The sequence below is a fragment of the Manis javanica genome, chromosome 1, assembly GCF_040802235.1.
Source record: "Manis javanica isolate MJ-LG chromosome 1, MJ_LKY, whole genome shotgun sequence".
Classification (NCBI taxonomy): Eukaryota; Metazoa; Chordata; class Mammalia; order Pholidota; family Manidae; genus Manis; species Manis javanica.
Window position 1 is genome coordinate 179,126,259 of NC_133156.1, and position 19,395 is coordinate 179,145,653.

The window sequence follows — 19,395 nt, forward strand, 5'->3', positions numbered from 1 at the left end:
TTTATTATTTTTGATGCAGTTGTGAATGGAATTGTTTTCCCGATTTCTCTTTCTGCTAGTTCGTTAGTGTATAGGAATGCAACAGATTTGTGTATTAATTTTGTATCCCACAACTTTGCTGAATTCAGATATTAGTTCTAGTAGTTTTGGAGTGGATTCTTTAGGGTTTTTTATTACTATATGATGTCATCTGCAAACAGGGACAGTTTGACTTCTTCCTTACCAATCTGGACACCTTCTATTTCTTTGTGTTGTCTGATTGCCATGGCTAGGACCTCCAGTACTATGTTGAATAAAAGTGGGGAGAGTGGGCATCCTTGTCTTGTTCCCTATCTTAAAGGAAAAGCTTTCAGTTTCTCACTGTTAAGTATAATGTTGGCTGTAGGTGTGTCATATATGGCCTTTATTATGTTGAGGTACTTGCCCTCTACACCCATTTTGTTGAGAGTTTTTATCATGAATGGATGTTGAATTTTGTCGAATGCTTTTCAGCATCTACGGAGATAATCGTGGTTTTTTTCCTTTTTGTTGATGTGGTGGATGTTGATGGATTTTCAAATTTTGTACCATCCTTGCATGTATGGGATGAATCCCAGTTGATCATGAAGAATGATCTTTTTGATGTATTTTTTCATTCGGTTTGGTAATATTTTGTTGAGTATTTTTACATCTATGTTCGTCAGGGATATTGGTCTGTAATTTTCTTTTTTGGTGGTGTCTTTGCCTGGTTTTGGTATTTTTGGTATTAAAGTGATGTTGGCCTCATAGAATGACTTTGGGAATATTCCCTCCTCTTCTACTTTTTGGAAAAGTTTAAGGAGGATGGGTATTAGGTTTTCACTAAATGTTTGATAAAATTCAACAGTGAAACCATCTGGTACAGGCATTTTGTTCTTAGGTAGTTTTTGATTACCAATTCCATTTCCTTGCTAGTAATTAATTGGTCTATTCAGGTTTTCTGTTTCTTCCTGGGTCAGCCTCGGAAGGCTGTATTTTTCTAGAAAGTTGTCCATTTCTTCTAGGTTATCCAGTTTACCATATAACTTTTCATAGTAGTCTCATAATTCTTTGTATTTTTGTGGTGTCCATAATTTTTCCATTCTCATTTCTGCTTGTTTATGTGTAGACTCTCTTTTTTTCTTGCTAAGTCTGGCTAGGGGTTTATCTGTTTAGTTTATTTTCTCAAATAACTGGCTCTTGCTTTCATTGATTCTATTGTTTTATTCTTCTCAATTTTATATATTTCTGCTCTAATCTTTATTATGTCACTACTTCTACTGACTTTGGGCCTCATTTGTTCTTCCTTTTCTAGTTAATTGTGAGTTTAGACTGTTCATTTGGGATTGTTCTTCTTTCCTGAGGTAAGCCTGTGTTGCAATATACTTCCCTCTTGGCACACAGCCTTCACCACTGCATCCCAGATTTTGTAGTGTTGAATTATTTTTGTCATTTGTCTCAATATATTGCTTGATCTCTGTTTTTATTTGGTCATTGATCCATTGATTATTTAGGAGCATGTTGTTAAGCTTTCATGTGTTTGTAGGCTTTTTCATTTTGTGTAATTTATTTCTAGTTTCATACCTTTGTGATGTGATAAGCTGGTTGGTACAATTTCAATCTTTTTTAATTTACTGAGGCTTTTTTTGTGGCCTAGTATATTATCTATTCTGAAAATGTGCCATGTGCACTTGAGAAGAATGTTTTTGGATTAAGTGTTCTGTAGATGTCCGTTAGGTCCATCTGTTCTAATATGTTGTTCAATGCCTCTGTCTCTTTACTTATTTTCTGTCTGGTTGATCTGTCCTTTGGAGTGAGTGGTGTGTTGGAGTCTCCGAAAATGAATGCAGTGCATTCTGTTTCCCCCTTTAATTATGTTCATATTTGTTTCACATATGTAGGTGATCCTGTGTTGGGTGCATAGATATGTATAGATTTTTTCTCTTGTTGGACTGACCCCTTTATTATTATGTAATGTCCTTCTCTATCTCTTGTTACTCTTTGTTTTGAAGTCTATTTTGCCTGATACAAGTACTGAAACTCCTGCCTTTTTCTCCCTATTAGTTGCATGAAATATCTTTTCCCATCCCTTCACTTTCAGTGTGTATGTCTTTGGGTTTGAAGTGAGTCTTTTGTAGGCAGCATGTAGATGGGTCTTGTTTTTTTACCCATTCAGTGACTCTATGTCTTTGGATTGGTGCATTCACACCATATACATTTAGGGTGATTATCAATAGGTATGTACTTATTTCCATTGCAGATTTTATATTCATGGTTACCAAAGGTTCATGGGTAATTCCCTTACTACCTAGCAGTCTAATTTGACTCACTTCATATGCTATTACAAACACAACCTGAAGATTCTTTTTTTCCCCCTTTTTCTTCCTCCTCCATTCTTTATATGTTAGGTATCATATTCTGTACTCTTTGTCAATCCCTTGGCTGACTTTGGGGATAGTTGATTTGATTTTACATCTGCTTAGTAATTAGTTGTTCTACTTTGCTGTAGTTTTATTTCCCCTGGTGACATCTATTTAGCCTTAGGAATACTTCCATCTACAGCAGTCCCTCCAAAAGGCATCGCAGAGGTGGCTTGTGGGAAGTAAATTCTCTCAGCTTTTGCTTATCTGAAAATTGTTTAATCCCTCCTTCAAATTTAAATGATAGCCTTGCTGGATAGAGTATTCTTGATTTGAGGCCCTTCTGCTTCATTGCATTAAATATATCTTGCCACTCCCTTCTGGCCTGTTTCTGTTGAGATATCTGATGATAGCCTGTTGGGTTTTCCTTTGTATGTGATCTTTTTTCTCTCTCTAGCTGCTTTTAAAAGTCTGTCTTTATCCTTGATCTTTGCCATTTTAATTATTATATATCTTGATATTGTCTTCCTTGGATCCCTTGGAGATCTGTGTATCTCCATGGCCTGAGAGACTCTCTCCTTCCCCAGATCGGGGAAGGTTTCAGCAATTACCTCCTCAATAACACTTTCTATCCATTTTTCTCTCTCTTCTTCTTCTGGTACCCCTATAATGCGGATATAGTTCCATTTGGTCACACAGTTCTCTCAATATTCTTTCATTCTTAGAGATCCTTTTTTCTCTCTGTGCCTCAGCTTCTTTGTATTCCTCTTCTCTAATTTCTATTCCATTTACCATCTCTTCTACATCTAATCTGCTTTTAAATCCCTCCATTGTATGTTTCATTTCAGATACGGAATTTCTTAATGATTGACTTCTGTCTTAAATTCATCCCTGAGTTCTTGAATATTTTTCTGTACCTGCATGAGTATGTTTATGATTTTTATTTTACACTCTTTCCAGAAGATTGGTGAGTTCAGTTTTATTTGGCCCTTTTTCTCTGGTTTCTGAGATTTTGGTCTGAACCAGGTTCCTTTGACGTTTCATAATTCTGTGGTGCCCTGTAGTGCCCAGAAGCTCCAGTCTCTGGAGCTGCTCAGCCCTTAGAGTGTGGTTCGGGTTCATAGGGGAGCAGCACTGGTGCCTGAGGGGAGGAAAGATCTGTTTCCTGATTCCCAGCTGCAGTGCCTGTCTCCAGTATCAGAGCCAGTGGGCTGAGCACACAGGTGTAAACCTCTGTGCTTGGCGTCTCTAGCTGTTGTAGGCAGGGCCTCCCTCCAGCTGGCCTAATGCCAGCACAGTGACTGCCAGTTTTCAAGCAGGTGCCAGCAGGCCAGGAGGAAGGTGCAGCAGACTGCGTCTCACAGTGTGGGGCCTCGGAGCTGAGTAGGTAGCCAGGGGGATGGGGCACCTGAAGCTCTTCAACATTCCCAACCCGCTGGGCAGACTGCGTCAGACAACCTGGTCTACTTAGCCCTTCTGCCGTGTAGCAAGCTCCATGCAAAACCTGTCCCTTCAGCAGCCCTCTCGCTGCTGGGAAGCCTCTCAGACCACCTGCCCTTCCTTTGTTCCAGAGCAGCCGGACGTGGATTCCTGTTCTCCACAAATGGCTGGAATCTCAGTCTTTCAAGCATTCTGCCTGTCCCAGCTCCCCAACCCCAGCAACCTCCAGAGCAGCACACACTGTAGGTGTGTTCTAAGCAATCCTCCAGGGCTGGTGTTAAGCAGTTCTAAGCTTCCACCCCCTCCCTGCTCTGTTTCTCTTCCTCCCGCCGGTGAGCTGGGGTGGGGGAGGGGCTTGGATCCTGCCGGATCAAGGCTTTCGTACGTTACCCTGTTTCATGAGATCTGCTCTGTTCATGAGGTCTGTATGCAGTCTGCTGCAGCCTTCTTTACTGTTGCTGTTTTAGGGCTAGTTGTATTAACTATATTTTCACACTGTATGCGGTTTTGGGAGGAATTCTCTGTCTCACCTCTCACACCGCCATCTTGAATCTTAGGATAAGTGCATAACCTTTTAACTTTAAGCTTTCTCTTTTCAACCCTTCAGGACACTCCTCTCTCTCTGAGGTCACCTGCACTTTCTAAGTGTGTAACTTAAGCTTTTTCCCAATCTTTCAGCACACCTCTCTCTGAGGTCACCTGTCCTAAGTGTGTAGCCTTAAACTTTCTCCAACCTTTCAGGGCACCTCTTTGCCCTGAGGTCACCTGCATATATTCTCTTCAAGTGAGTAACTTCAAATACAACTTTTAGTCTCACTACCATGTCTCTGCCCTTCAATTCTTTGTTGGGGAGGAAACAAGAACTGAGGAAAATACACAGCGTTCCCCCACCACCTTCACCTCAATACCTTGCACCTGGCGTTCTCGTGCTGCGTCTTCCTGTGCTTAACTCGAGTCCATCCTCCTCTTCCGTGGCCTTGCCTCCTTCAGAGCACCTGGCAGCACTGCTGTCTCATTCTGTAAAGAATCTTTTACCTCCTCTACTGGACCTCACAGCTCATGTTCTCACACTGCTGCTTCTTGTGCTTTTTGCAGGGGTACATCCTTCTCCTTCATGGCCTTCACCTCTTCCAAAGTACACCTCAGCAATGTCATTTCATTTTTTAACAAATATTTTACTTACTCCACAGCACCTCACAACTGGCACACTTGTGCTGCCTCCTCTTGAATCAATGCCATTTCAGTCTTCAATGAATCCTCAGCAGTTTGCAGCTTACATTCTCATGCCATTCCTTGTGTCTCTTTTCAGGAGCATATTCTTCTCATCCGTAGATTTTTTTAATATTGTGAGAAACAGCCAACCTGCAGTTCCTGCTCCCTCATGGGCACTCTTTCTCAAAGGACCTCCTTATTATACCAAGAGCCACCTCTACTGCCCAGGTGTCACCTCCACCTGCCTCCAGTCCTGGGGTGGGGCCCAGCCCTCTAGAGGCAAGCCACCTCAGACCACATGCCCACTGGAGGACACTCAACTGTCTCTCCATTCATAGGGGCAGCCCACTGAAGCACCCCTCCCATAAGAGCAGCCTGTTCTGTTCCTACTCTATGTCAATGAAAAAGAAGGCATTAACAAGATCTACAACATAATGATATGTTTGGTCAACAATGAATTCTGACAATGTTGTCAACTGTCTTACCAATGAATTTCAGCCCCGGGAAAGCTCACTATGGATTCAGTGAGACTGAGGAATGACAATGGAATGTTTCTAAGGTAAAAGGACTTATTACCCAGCTTGTTCTCCTGGTGATAGGTCAAGCACTAGAATTACTTCTGCATCCAATAATCTGCAGGTCTGTAATCCTTGTTTCTGCCTCCCCACAATGTCCTATACCACACAGACCACAGAGCTAATTCACAACCCTACCCAATGCTGAGTGCAGCTCCTCCCACCCAACCAGAAAGCATAGCTAGAATACCTGGAAAGCAACACGAGACTGAAGACTGGCAAGTGTAGCTGATCATACACAGAAAACCAGTGACCCGTTTGGCCAGGAAACTTGGGGCACAGGTTAACATGGGTCAAGCCCCTGAATAAAGCATTGCTAACCTTGTATTTCTTGGTCCAACCATCAGGGAAACTAATTGGTAGCCTCACCCATTGTTGAGTAAAACTTTCAGCTTGCCTGACCAGGGAACCTAACCAGAGCACAGGGGAAAATGTGTAGCCCATCCAAAAGCCCTGCTTCAGTGGCATTTGAACACAGAACACAGCCCATGGCTTGACCTGTCTGCAGGGCAAAACTGATGGCTCCACCTGACCAGAAAATTAAATGCAGTCTTGCTGAACTCGTATCCCCAAACATCATGCTGTGCAGCACCTGGGACTCATTCTGCTGCCTTAGTAGGGCAGGAAAATTAATTCATAACCCTGCCTATTACTGAGTATAGTACTGTCTTGCCCATGAGTTTCAGCCCTGGACAAGTTCACTAAGGATTCAATGAGACCAAAAAATGACAATGGAATGCTCTGGGGTCAAAGAGTTTATACCCAACTTTATTCCCACAGTGGCAGGTCTATCACTAGAATCCTGTCTACTCACAGCAAGTCTGCCTGAATAGGGCTACACTGTGACATATTAAAAATTACCTAAAGTCAAAGAGCTTTGCAAACAGCAAGACAAAAGAGAGAGGTTATAATAAAGGGAAGCCCATAAAACTACTGGTGAATTTTTCAACAGAAACATTTTAAGCCAGAAGAGAATGAGATGACCTATTAAAAATAACAAAAGAAACAAATGTTGACCAAAAATTCAATACCCACAAAAACTGACCTTCAAAAGAAAGACCTCCTTGAACAAACAAAAGATGATGAAGTTCATCAGCATTAGACTGCCTTACAAGAACTATGAAATGGGTTTCTTTTGAAAGTGAAAGGATACTAACATTATAAAAAATAAGAAGGTAATGTAAAATTTGTCATCATAAATATACAAAGTTAGATCCTGTAAAATGGTAATGGTGATGTGTAATTCACTTACAGCTCTTGTTTAAAAGTAAAAATAACCATAACTACAATAATGCTGTTGGATACAAAACATGAAAAATATGTAAACTATAACATCAATAGCCTAAATGTTATGGGAAGGAGAAGTAAAGTGTAAATTTCAGGAATGCCATTGAAATTAAGTTATCACCTTAAAATAGGGTGATAAAATTTTAAGATATTTTATGTAAGCTTCATGGTAACTAACTACAAGCAGAAAACCTGTAGTAATTATACGAAAGAACATGATAAAGAAGTCAAAGCATACTGATGCCAAGACATCGAAACATAAAACCCCCCAGTATAGGGACATCATTATCTACAAAACAGCCAGAACACAATTAACTAAAGAGCCATAGTCATTACCTACCAGTAATTACTTTAAAATAAGTGGATTAAATTTTACAATCAGAAGACAGATTTGCAAAACAGATTAAAAACCAAACAAAAACATATGATCCAGCTACACAATGTCTTTAAGAGGCTTGCTTTAGCTTCAAAGACACAAATATGTTGAAAGTGAAAGGATGGAGATATTCTACGTAAATAGCAACCAAAAACAAAGCAGGATGGCTACACTAAATCAGACAAAATAGACTATAAGCCAAAAACTGTTACAAGGAACAAAGGATATTATATAGGAGTCAATGCATCAAGAAGACATAACAATTACAATAATTTATGCACTAAACAAGGGCCCCCAAAATATATGAACTAAACATTGACAGAAATTAAAGGGAGAACTAGACAGTAATACTATAATTGTTGGAAACTTCAATAAGCCCCTGTAAAAAAAAGTAGATGAAATATTTAGACAGAAGATCAATGAGGAAAGAGACTTGAACACTATAAACCAATTATACCTAACAGACATATATAAAACACTCCACCCGACAACACAATATATTTATTTTTTCAAATGCACATGGAACATTCTCCAGGATAGACCATATATTAGGACATAAAACAATTCTTGATAAATTTAAAAAGATTGAAATCATGCTTTCCTCTGACCACAACAGAATGAAGCTAGAAATCAGTGGCAAGGACAAGCGGAAATTTTACAAATTTAATGGCATACTCTTTACCAATCAATGGGGACAAAGAAGAAATCACAAGAAATTTAAAAATATGACAAAGTAATTCCATTCCAGGGCATATATTAGAGTATATGTTGAAATATAAAAATAGCAACTCAGAGATTTATTATGTCAACGTGCACTGTGGCACTGTTCACAATAACCAAAAGGGGGAAATAACCCAAGTAAGTATTCTTCAAAGATGGATAAACAAAATATGGTATATAAAACAATATTATTTTGCCATAAAAATGAGATTCTGATACATGTCACAATATGGATGAATCTGAAAAATGTTAAGAAGTATGGGTGGATTGGCAGGCTCCCGGAAGGCAAGGAAAGCCAGCAGTGGAGAAAGGTATCGACCCAAGTCATTCCTCAGAATTGCCCAGTCAACACATCCAGTACCTGCATCCACCAACTGGGGGTGAAAGACAAAGTAAAATAGAGAGATCTGGTGAAAGTTATTTGGAAGATATATTCTTAATATCCCTTCCCCAACTCCCCACCATGGCTTGTCTGGCCCTCCACAAACCAACACAAGTCCAAAGATTTGTTCTTTAGAGAAGTTAAAACAGGGTTTTCTAGACAGCAGGCACTGGGTACCAGAAATGTGTGTTTGGGGGTGGGAGGAAGAGTGAATGAAGAGATGGCCATATACATGTGGAGTGCCAGAAATCCCATCCTTTTGGCTCCATGGCCCCCAGAACACTTGCAGACAGACCCTTATGCTCTAAGGAGGTTGGCCCCAAAAAAGTCTACCTAGATAACCCTAAAGACCCCTTCCCCCAAGTCCAATGCTTCCAATTGGCTTTTCAGTCCACTATTCAAACATCAGTACACAGCCAAGGATTGCCAGATGTCCCACAAAAGCCTAAAACAGGAAAACAAAGAAATACACAGAGAAAAAAGGAATTTGGAGTAAACAAATGCTGCAAAAAAACAATTTCAAAGGAAAAAAACACAAACACTATCATGGGTATCTTCAATGGTACCAGAACAAATCCAGACAAGAATATAAAATAAGAACAGAGTACTACTTAAGGAACTTTCAGATATCAAAAAGGGATCTTGAGCCTTTAAAACATGATAGCAAACAAGAGCTGGAAGATTGAATGAAAAAACAAAGATGGGGGTTAGAGGAGTTAAAACAGGGTTTTCTGGGCAGCAGGCACTGGGTACTAGGCCAGAAATGTGTTTGGGCAGGTGGGGTGAGGTAGTGACTGGAAGAGAGCCAGGCCTGGGGATGGAATACGAAAATAATAGTTCCAGAAAGAGAGAAGCAGAGGAGAGGAAGTCATCAATGAACTCTAAGTTTCCCAGAACTGAAAGATAGGAGTTGCCATATTGAAAAGAGTTTATCAAATCCCAATATACTGGATAGAAATAGACCCACCCCAAGGCACATCACTGTGAAATTTCATTACCCTGATGACCAGGACAGCCTACAAGCTTTCAATCATATACAAGGAAAAGAAATCAAAATGGCTTGGGATTTCTCACCATAACTGCAAACAAGACTATGGAGCAGTATCATCAAAATTCTGGAGGAGAATTATCCCCCGCCTAGAATTCTATAATGTATCAATCAAATACAATAGACATGCAAGGTCTCATAAAAAAATCTACCTTTATGGAGGGACATACTTCCTTTAGAAGCTACCAAACAATGTGCTTCACCAAGTTTGTAACCAATAAAATGAAAACAAAAACACATCAGCACAGACACAAATGCAAATCCCCAAATAGCTAGGCATCCAGGGGTAGATCTGAGCAGCATGATTCAAGAGATACACAGGTTAAGGGTTGCCCTTATCTAGAGCCATGCTGGTACTGAGCCTGGCCCAAATTATGTCTAGGCTGATATTTATGTGGGATTATATACCAGCTTTCCATTCCATTCACAGCTACCAAATCAGCAATGACACTTCCACCACCCCACAGAGGTACTGTTTTGACCTACACCTAGAAGCGTGTTTGATTCACCATGAGCTGAAAACCAGGAAATACAGTCTACTCCCTCCCACATTTCTGAGACACCAGTGACCCAGTCCACACTCTAGCCCTGCCTAATGATGCCCTGCGGTGAGCCTTCTGTTTAGCAGTACTCACTCAGGATCTTAGCCATGATTGCTCAAGTGATTTTTCTAAATTCTCAGGGAAATTCCAGCTAAACTATGTCCCAGACTGTGGTATATTCTCCCTGAAGCCTTCGTGTAATAATGACAATTTTATCCTTTTATACCTGCCAACAGATTCCCCAAAAAACTAAATATATTAAGAATGTATATGTACATAACAAATTAAAAGAAATGCAAAGAAATGATAAACAGAAAGCAGAACAGTGCCTACATCTAGAAGAGGGTAAGGATGCAACTGTAGACATACAGGCATAGTCTTAGATCCTAGCTGATGTTCTCCTTAGCCTTCCTAAATATTACTAAATGCTGATGGTGGATACATGAATATTCATTCTTTTACTCTTTATATCATACTTTTCTGTATTCATGATTTACCTCACAAATTAAAGAAAACATCCTGTCCACTTCCTTGTTCAGATTCCAGGCTCAATGAAGAAGAACATTCTGCTGACAGTTTTTTGCTTTACCTCTAATAAGATAATGGACATCAGACCACCAGGCATGTGCTTTTCTCTTTTTAAAGTAATAAACTGCCATTCTAAATTTTTTTTTTTAAGTACTCACAAAATAATGAATGCTTTGTTGATTTAATGACTACGTCCTTTCATATGAAATGAAATTAGTGGCTAAGTAAATCCTCTGAGTCAATGTGTCCTTTGCAAACAACCAAATTCACTCTCAGGATCAGGACTTTTTTGATGCTTCAATTTCATCCCATATTGCAGCTTCAATTTTTGAAGTATCATATTCCCTCATCATATCAAACTCAAGCCATGGCTGACTCCACTTCTGAGCTTCTTTCATTTGCTCTTCAGTTAAATAAAGATCAAATCTGATTCCTTTGATATTAAATTTTGGACGTTCCCAGCGCTTGGACCAGGGCTTCGGCTTCATTTTTACTTTCAGCTAAGTAAGAAACAAGAAAAGGAATAAATTAGGTTGACAGAGCAAAAATTCTTCTGAAAGTCCTCACTAAGCATCTTTCTTCATGCACACTTAATCTTCAGTTCCAAATGTACAACTTATACCTGATTAACAGGGACTTCTTCCATAGGTTCTGGTGCTAGTGGCTTCATATTCACATCAAAAGTGCTGTATTCAGGAAGAGCATCTCGTAAGTATAGCAAGCTGTCATCCAGCCGTTTCTCTAACTTGATCACTTGGATCTCCTGGATTCGAGGATTATAAAGTTCAAAGCAAATCTCAACACCTAAAAAGAAAAGAAAACATATTCTTATAGTCACAATCCAGATGCCCACATACATCTCTTAATACAGTAAAAGCTATTTCATAATTGAACTAGCACAGGTTTTTAAACATAGGAAATGTGACATAAATCTGTGATTTTTAAGATAAAAAATATCAAAAGAAACCTAGCTAAAATCCATGTATGTTAAAAAGTGAAAAAACATCAATTAGAATGAGAAAATCTAAAGAAAGTTGTCTTCTACAAATATATGATTCACATATTGCTTTAATTTTGATAGTATTAACTTGGAGAAAGTTTGAGTAAATTCTTCACTTTGTCATGTTCATATTTCCCAGATACTTAAATAAAATTACCTTTTACATTAAGAGCAACAGGATTAATGATACATAAAGAGTAAATAAATCTTTCAGTTTTAACAAGGTTTAGAAGCCCCTCTTAAGGACAGCCTAGGTTTTATAACATGCTGGGGCCCTCCATATGAAGCTAGGAACAGCTGTGAGTGTTTTGAGATGTTATAAGTAATATTTTAATATATATTATCTGTAGCATCAAACATTTTAGGGCAAGAATGTATTCTGAGGTTTCCTAGAATAATCCCAAGAGAAATACAATATATATGACCAATATTAACATCTACTGTTTAATACTAGAATTTAATCCAATTATTATTGTACACCTGTCCTGTTTCAGGCACTGATTTGGGCACTGTACCTATAATAAATCCAAAATAGGTAGGATCCTTTTCTTTTCATAAAGCTTACATTCCAGCAGGTAACAGACAAAAAAACAAAGTAATTTAATATAATGAAGACTATATATATAGGGTGATAATACTGGTACTAGGGATGGGACAACTTTAAACAGTATAGTCAAGGAAAGCCTCTCTGAAAAGATGACATTTAAACTATTATAAAGAGCTAAGAATGCTCTAGGCAGAAAAAAACAGCAAATGCAAAGGCCCTGGGGTTTTAACCTGCCATGTTGGAAACAATAGAAAAAAGCCCTTTGGGTTGGAGGATAGTAATTTGGTGGGTCAGGAAAGTAAATCAGAGATACTGCACAATGACAGGCAGGAGATGGTGATGGCATGGATGAGATGGAAACGGAGATGAAGAGAGAGAGACAAAAATGAGGTATGTTTTTGAAGATTAAGCCAAGAAAATTTGTCAACTGACTTGATGTACAGAAGAGGATTATTAAAAATAGCTCCAAAATTTTTGGCTTAAGTAAAAGGGTAGGCAGTGGTGCCATTATGGAAAGAGAAAAACTGTGGACACATTGTCAGGGAAAATAAAGAGCTCTGTTTTGAACTTGTCTTATGGTTATGAGACACTTAAATGAGAGATGTCAAACAGGCAGCTGTGCATGCAAATCTGGAACGTGGAAAGAGTCCATCCTCAGGAAGTAAATCTGGGAGTTATCATCACATGGATGGTATGTAAAGCCAATGGTCTAGAAAGAACCACCAAAGAAGGGAGTATTGATGGGGAAGGTCAAGGCAGGTTACAAGAGTCAAAACCTGCTTCAGACAAGGGCAGGAGGGAGCTAACATCTTCGGAGTGTTCTGGGTCTGGTACTTCATACACAGTATTACAGCACACTGACCACAACCCTGGGGGGTTGAAGCTGTTATTATCTTAATTTTAAGGAAGAACATCAAACCTAGGTCTAAGTGACACACCTATGCTAGTGTCCTTGTTACAGGGCTGTTGCATATACACAACCTGACTGAAGGCACAAGTGTCTGCAATCAGTCAAGTCCTCCTGAGCTCCCACATGCACACCACCACAGGTCCTTACGAGGTAAGGAAGGCAGCAACTGCTCCAGTGTTCAATTTCTTTGAAGACAGTTTTTCATCATAAAGCAACTTTTGAGTATGAAAACTTTATTGTTCCTGCCATTTTGATTCATAACCTTTCTAGAATTTTACCACTTGTGCCTCTGCCTTACTAGGCATAGCAAACAAAATTCTGCCTTTTTAAAAATCCCTCCAGGACTTATAAAACAGCGATCATTGTGGTGACTGTCACAGTATATAGCAAAATGGGGGCATTCATTTTAGGAAAAAGTGACTCATAAGCACATCATATGTTTATCTTCATATTCCTAAAAGGAGTGTTCCTGTACTGCCTTACAGCCACTTGTAATGTCGGCACATTTCAGAAAGGCTGTTTCTAACAGCTGTTGTCCCTGGAATAAAAGAAGCCTTGAAGAGAAAGTAGAGAACCAACCATATTCAATCAGCAACCTCAATACTCTTACCCTTCTTAGGCCCCAGGCTCTGTGTCAACCCTCAGAACTCTTTTACAGTCAAGTTGCAGATGTTTCACCCAAGGATGCAGAAGAATCTTGAAATAACATTTTCCAGAAAATCAAAGTAATGAAACAAAACATACCTTGTCCTTCAATAGTGTTCCTAAGGATAAAAGTAGCTCCAAGTCCTGCTCCTGATCTCTGGATACAGATCCCCAGAAACTGGCTGGTTTTTCCGCTGGCATATGGGTCAGCGGTAGTTACACGAAGTATGCTTCCTACAAATGCAAGAAACCTTCCCATGAGATGCAGGAACAAACAAATAGCATTTTTAGGCAACTTTTTAACTTCGTAAATATTTTCATATAATATTAGGAATAAGTACCTCCTTTGGGTAAAACCCAGATATGTGAGAAACAATCTCCTCTATGCCAAGAAAACTAACCCCCACAAGCACTAACCACAGAAGCACCCAGCTCTTACTGACCTACATAGAACTCTGGAATGTGGAGTATTTTTCTCCGTTCTAACATATCTTTTCTTTCTATTTGAAATTTCAGAGGATTTGTTCTTCCTCTTGGAGGGATGAATTCAGGACTCAAGAACCTGTGAAAAATACAAATTAAAAAAAAATTAAATAAAAGCAAATTTAAAAGGCCACTACAAGAGAAACTGTTGCTTTACCAAAAAAGGGAAGCTTATGATGCTGACATATTTTATTCTTTCTTCTCTAAATAAGAAAAGTTGATTTTATTTCTAAAATTGCTATCAGTGCTCATGAAAACAGCTAGTAATTCCTGAGTACTCACCTGACATGGTGTTAAAACTTTTTCAAACATCTACAGTATAAATTAATCCTTACAACAGCCAAGTGGGTATGGTGTCATCAACTCCTTTTCACAGATGAAGGAAATGAAGCCTGGAGTGGGTAAATAACTGATCTATCACTAGGTGAGCTATACACTTACCAAGTGAAGATGCAAATGTAGGTATGTCTGTCAGACTACAAAACTTGTGATCATAATCACAGGCCTCACACTGGGTTGTGCATGTAATAATACATTATACTGCAAAAGATACTAACATATAAATCATTACTTGCAAACTAACTTTAAAAATAATCTCCCTATTCTCATCTTTAACTGTTTTAAAACTCATTATGAAATACTTAATCTACAAAAAAGTATAAATGAGATTACAGTAAAAATTCGTGTCCCATAACCCACCTCAATAAATAAATGATCAATATAGTTGAAGCCCCTGTGCACCACTACCTACCCCTCAACTTAATTACTATGGGGTAATTAAGTACATTTGGAAATAATTATTCCTATGAATTTCTTCCTTCTCAATTTCCTACTTCGAAATTTTTCAAACCTACCAAAAAGCTAAAATAGTAATACAATGAATACCCAGTGAATACCCAATGAACACACTTCACTTCGTTTCAATTGCTAACATTGTGCCACATTTGCTTTGTATATACATAGATGTTTTTTCTGAACCATCTGAAAATGAAGAACAGCAAGGCATTTCAGCCCTCAATACTTTACACAGTTTCTGTTGAGAATAAGGATCTTCTCCAACATTCATTGCAATACGTTAGGACACCTAAAAATTGCAGCAGTAATTCGATAATTAATCTAATTTATAGTTCATATTTAAATGTACCCAATTGTCCTGGAAAAGGCCGTTCATAGCTTTTGTTGCCCACTCCAAGCTACAATCAAGCTTCACACATTGTGTCTGGTTGTTATTCTTTATTCTATTAAACTAGTACTATTTTCCATCTCTGTATTTTTATAACACTTTTTTTAAGTGTCCAAGCCTACCACCCCTGGATTCTATGGATTTGTCTATTATTACCAAACGCCTAAAGTTAAACACTTTAGGTAAAAATATTACAGAGGTGATAATGTGATCTCATTCTGTCACATCAGGAAGCACATAATAGCACCTTGTATGACTATTGGGAAAGTTAGGTCTTGAATGTTGTGTGAAAGTGGAGAATCTCCCCTGGACATTTCTTCATTCTTTACATATGCATGTGAGTCTGGGAAATATAAAAATGCACTCATACTATATCAATTCTTCCACAGGTTGCTCTTTTCCACACATCACATTTGTAAGGTTCATCCATGTTAGTGCTAGGCTGTTTGTTTTTCACTACTGCATAATACTCCATTGTGTGAATGTATTTGCCTATATTACCTATTGATGGATAGACTGCTTCCACATTTTTGTTACAAAGAACACTTTTGTGTACATTCTTGTACATGTCTTCTTACATGTTACTTCTAAGTTGTATAGTCTGGGTGGAAAGATATACCTCAAACTGACTAAATTCTGTCAAATTATTTTCTAAGGTAGTTAACACAATTGACATTTGCATTTAACTGAATCTTATTAAGTGCTGCCATTTAAAAGGGATATTCCCTTTCCACCTTAAAAAAAGAAAAAGATGTAGTAAGAACCTGAGGATATTCGAAACGTTGAACATACACCTACATGCAGAGATAATCCAATCAACGAGCTAAAGCCCTTTCAAAAAGCCTAAAATCACACCAAGACTTCACCCCTAACACTGGCTTTTTGGTAAGGTTGTACACAGCTCTAGAGAAACACTGCCGGCAAATCCCAAGTCACCTAAATTGACATGTATCTCCAAAGCTACCACTATTAATTTACACAAACCAGGTTTTAAAGTGCATTGTTTTGAAGAGCAAACTTCAGACACAAATTACGGGATATTTTTACCACTGTACCGCATTTATCAGGAAACTAAAACGGGGCGAGTTCTGGTCAATCCATTTCCACACAGACAAGAAAATTTACCTGCTCCTTTATGTGAACAGGTAAACATCACATTTCTCTGATGTGCTTCAGAGAAAATTCTCGATACAGGCCAAGTGCAGGAGGAAAGAGCTTCAAATCTGGGGAATCCTTATTTGAAGTTCGGATTTAATAAGACTGCAGAGAAAGTTGAACACTGGCTCGGGAGAAAAAAGGATGACCAATCAGGGGTAGGTGTCCTTTACATACGAGGACTCAGGAATCCTGCACACGAGGAGCTCTTGCAGTGGGAGTTCCAGACCCCGTTTTAGAGCCGAAAACTCAAGCGAATACAGGTTCGCGAGCGCACAGACCAGAAAAGCAGGAATCCCGCCCAAGCCCGGGTCTCACCTGCTTTCCCGATGCTTGGCAAGGCGCTTGTCCGCGATGACCGGTTTCTGCGGCGGCTGGAACGCGCCGGGCTCGGGAGGTCCAGTGCTCCGCTGCCGGGCCGGCCCCACGCGGGCCCCTGCGGGAGCGGACGAATGAGATCAGGACGGCAAGCCCTGCCCCTAGCTCCCGCGGAGCCCTGCAGTCTATCCCAACCACCACGAGGGGCCTTCGCTTGGGTCGCCCCTGGCTCCGAGGCGCGCCTTCCCCGAGCCTGGCCCCAGCTCCTTATGTGCATCAGCTCGCAAGCCCCGCTCCACTTACGGCAGGCGACAGAGGCAGACGCAGGGAGCAGCGCCTTGGCAGCTCGAAAGCTCCGAGCCAAGCCCATTGCGGGTCCGCAGCTCCCTGCAAGGGAAGAAGCCATGCTTGCTCACGCAGGAGAAGACTACAGTTCCCAGTAATCAGTGCGACGAGGTCGCGGCCACCAGCGACCGGATGGCGGCTCCTATGGGACAAAATAGCCAAGTCTTTTTCACTCTCCTCCACCTGCCCCATGTGTTACGGAATGTGCATGTTTTTCTGCTTCCCCATAATGTGCCCAGTTATATCCGTCCAAGAGTTGTTCTAGAAAGTTTCCTTCCTCTTTAAATGAACTCTATCTGAACTTTCTCAAGCAAAACTTAACTACGCCAACTCCATTCGTTTTAGGCACTCATCCTTACTAGGTGTCTTCCATTAGCAGCTCTGATATCATCTGTCATTTTAATTTTTAATTTAATTTCTGGTTTAATTAATTGTGCAGTTATTGGATTAGGGTCTAACTCTTCCATTATACTGTAAACTCTCTGAAGGCGTGAATGAGGTTATCTTTTTTTGTTTAACTAATTTATTTTATAATTGGAAGTTTGTACTTCTTTACCTCTTTCATTTATTTTGCCCATCTTCCCACCCCCTCCCTATGGTAAGCACCAGTTTGTTCTCCGTATTTATGCGTCTATTTCTGTTTTTTGTTGTTGTTGTTGTTCATTTGTTTTGTGTTTTAGATTCCACATATAAGTGAAATCATACGTCATTTGTCTTCCTCAGTTTACTTCACCTGACATGATACCCTCGAGGTCCATCCATGTTGTTGCAAATGGCAAAATTTCTTTTTATGGCTGAGTAATAGTCCATTGAGTCTGTATATAGATGAACACTTAGACTGTTATTGTGAATAGTGCTGCAATAAACATAGGGGTGCATGTATCTTTTCAAACTGGTGATTTTGCTTTCTTTGAGTAAATTCTCAGAAGTGGAATTACTGGGTCATATGGAATTTCTGTTCATACATTTTGAGAAAAATCCAAACTACTTTCCATAGTACCTGCACAAATTTACATTCCCACTGAGAGTTAACAAGGGGTCCCTTTTCTCCACATCCTCGCCTCACTTCTTATTTCTCATCTGTTTCTTTCTTTGTAATAATAGCCTCTTTGACTGGAGTGAAGTGATATCTCATTGGGTTTTGATTTGCATTTTCCTGATAATTAGTGATGTCAGGCATCTTTGCATGTGCCTGCTGGTCATCTGCATGTTTTCTTTGGAAAAGTATCTATTCAGGTCCTCTACCCATTTTTTAATTGGATTATTTGGGGTTTTTTGGTGTTGAGTTGTATGAGTTCTCTATACATTTGGGATTTTAACCCTTCATTGGATATATAATTTGCAAATACATTCTCCCATTCAGTAGGTTGCCTTTTCATTTTGTTGATGATCTCCTTGCTGTGCAGCAGCTTTTTAGTTTCATGTAGTCCCATCTGTATGTTTTTGCTTTTGTTTCCCTTGCCTGGGTAGATACATTCAGAAAAAAAAATTACTAATGCTGATGTTCAAGAGTTTACTGCCTATGTTTTCTTCTAGGAGTTTTATTGTTTCAGGTCTTTTAGGTATTTAATCCACTTCAAGTTTATTGGACAATGTGGTGTTTTATTCACCATTTATCCCAGCACCTAGTACCCACTTAACCCTCTTTCATTGTTGAATGCAAGAAAAGGAAAAAAAAATAGGTCCAACATGTGGCACAAAATCCCTGAAACTACAGAAAGCATTGTCCCTTTGAGGAACTGAAATTGAATTTGGGATGGTCCACTGGGGGTGGGGATAGGTGGCAAAGATGAAAATGAAAAGGTAAATTGTAAGTCTTATTAAGAAATTTGGAATCTATGTAGAGACTTAAAGATGGTGGCATGAGAAGTGAGACAGAAACTTCCTCCCAAAACCACATATAATAAGAAAATATAGCAAATACAATGAATCCTGAAAAAGCAACCAAAAGGAAGACTGCTACAGACTGCCTACATCTGGGGAAAAGAGAAGACCACAAAGAAAATTATGGTATCTGAAATGAAACATACAATGGAGATATTTCAAAGCAGATTAGATGACATAGAGGAGATGGTAAATGAAATAAAAATTAGAGAATCGAAATACAAAGAAGCTGAGGCACAGAGAGAAAAAAGGATCTCTAGGAGTGAAAGAATATTAAGAGAACTGTGTGACCAATCCAAATGGAACAATATTCACATTATAGGGGTACCAGAAGAAGAAGAAGAGAGAAAAGGGATAGAAAGTGTCTATGAGGAAATAATCACTAAAAACTTCCCCAATCTGGGGAAGGAAATAGCCTCTCAGATCATGGAAGTCCACAGATCTCCCAACACAAGGGA

The 19,395-nt window shown here is 39.3% G+C and overlaps 2 protein-coding genes across 7 annotated transcripts in view; one reads left to right on the forward strand and one right to left on the reverse strand.

Annotated features, from left to right (window-relative positions):
* Window positions 1-5,415, forward strand: part of GCFC2 (GC-rich sequence DNA-binding factor 2) — a 62,443-nt gene extending 57,028 nt beyond the window's left edge. Inside the window, exon 17 of one of the 6 annotated variants that reach the window (XM_073241901.1) lies at window positions 5,107-5,415. In XM_073241901.1, the coding sequence (XP_073098002.1) occupies window positions 5,107-5,347 (241 nt within the window). In that variant the 3' untranslated portion in view covers window positions 5,348-5,415. The remainder of the gene's footprint in view (window positions 1-5,106) is intronic. The other 5 variants (XM_073241907.1, XM_073241916.1, XM_073241923.1 and 2 more) reach the window with 5 other exon arrangements.
* Window positions 5,416-7,896: 2,481 nt separating this feature from the next.
* On the reverse strand, window positions 7,897-17,165 carry MRPL19 (mitochondrial ribosomal protein L19). Its single transcript, XM_017661614.3, has 6 exons — window positions 17,012-17,165; window positions 16,709-16,826; window positions 14,013-14,131; window positions 13,669-13,803; window positions 11,090-11,271; window positions 7,897-10,967 (listed from the first exon to the last, which is right to left on the reverse strand). Exons 1-6 carry the CDS (start codon window positions 17,112-17,114, stop codon window positions 10,746-10,748), a joined length of 879 nt encoding a protein of 292 aa, XP_017517103.2. The 5' UTR covers window positions 17,115-17,165; the 3' UTR covers window positions 7,897-10,745.
* Window positions 17,166-19,395: the final 2,230 nt, after the last annotated feature.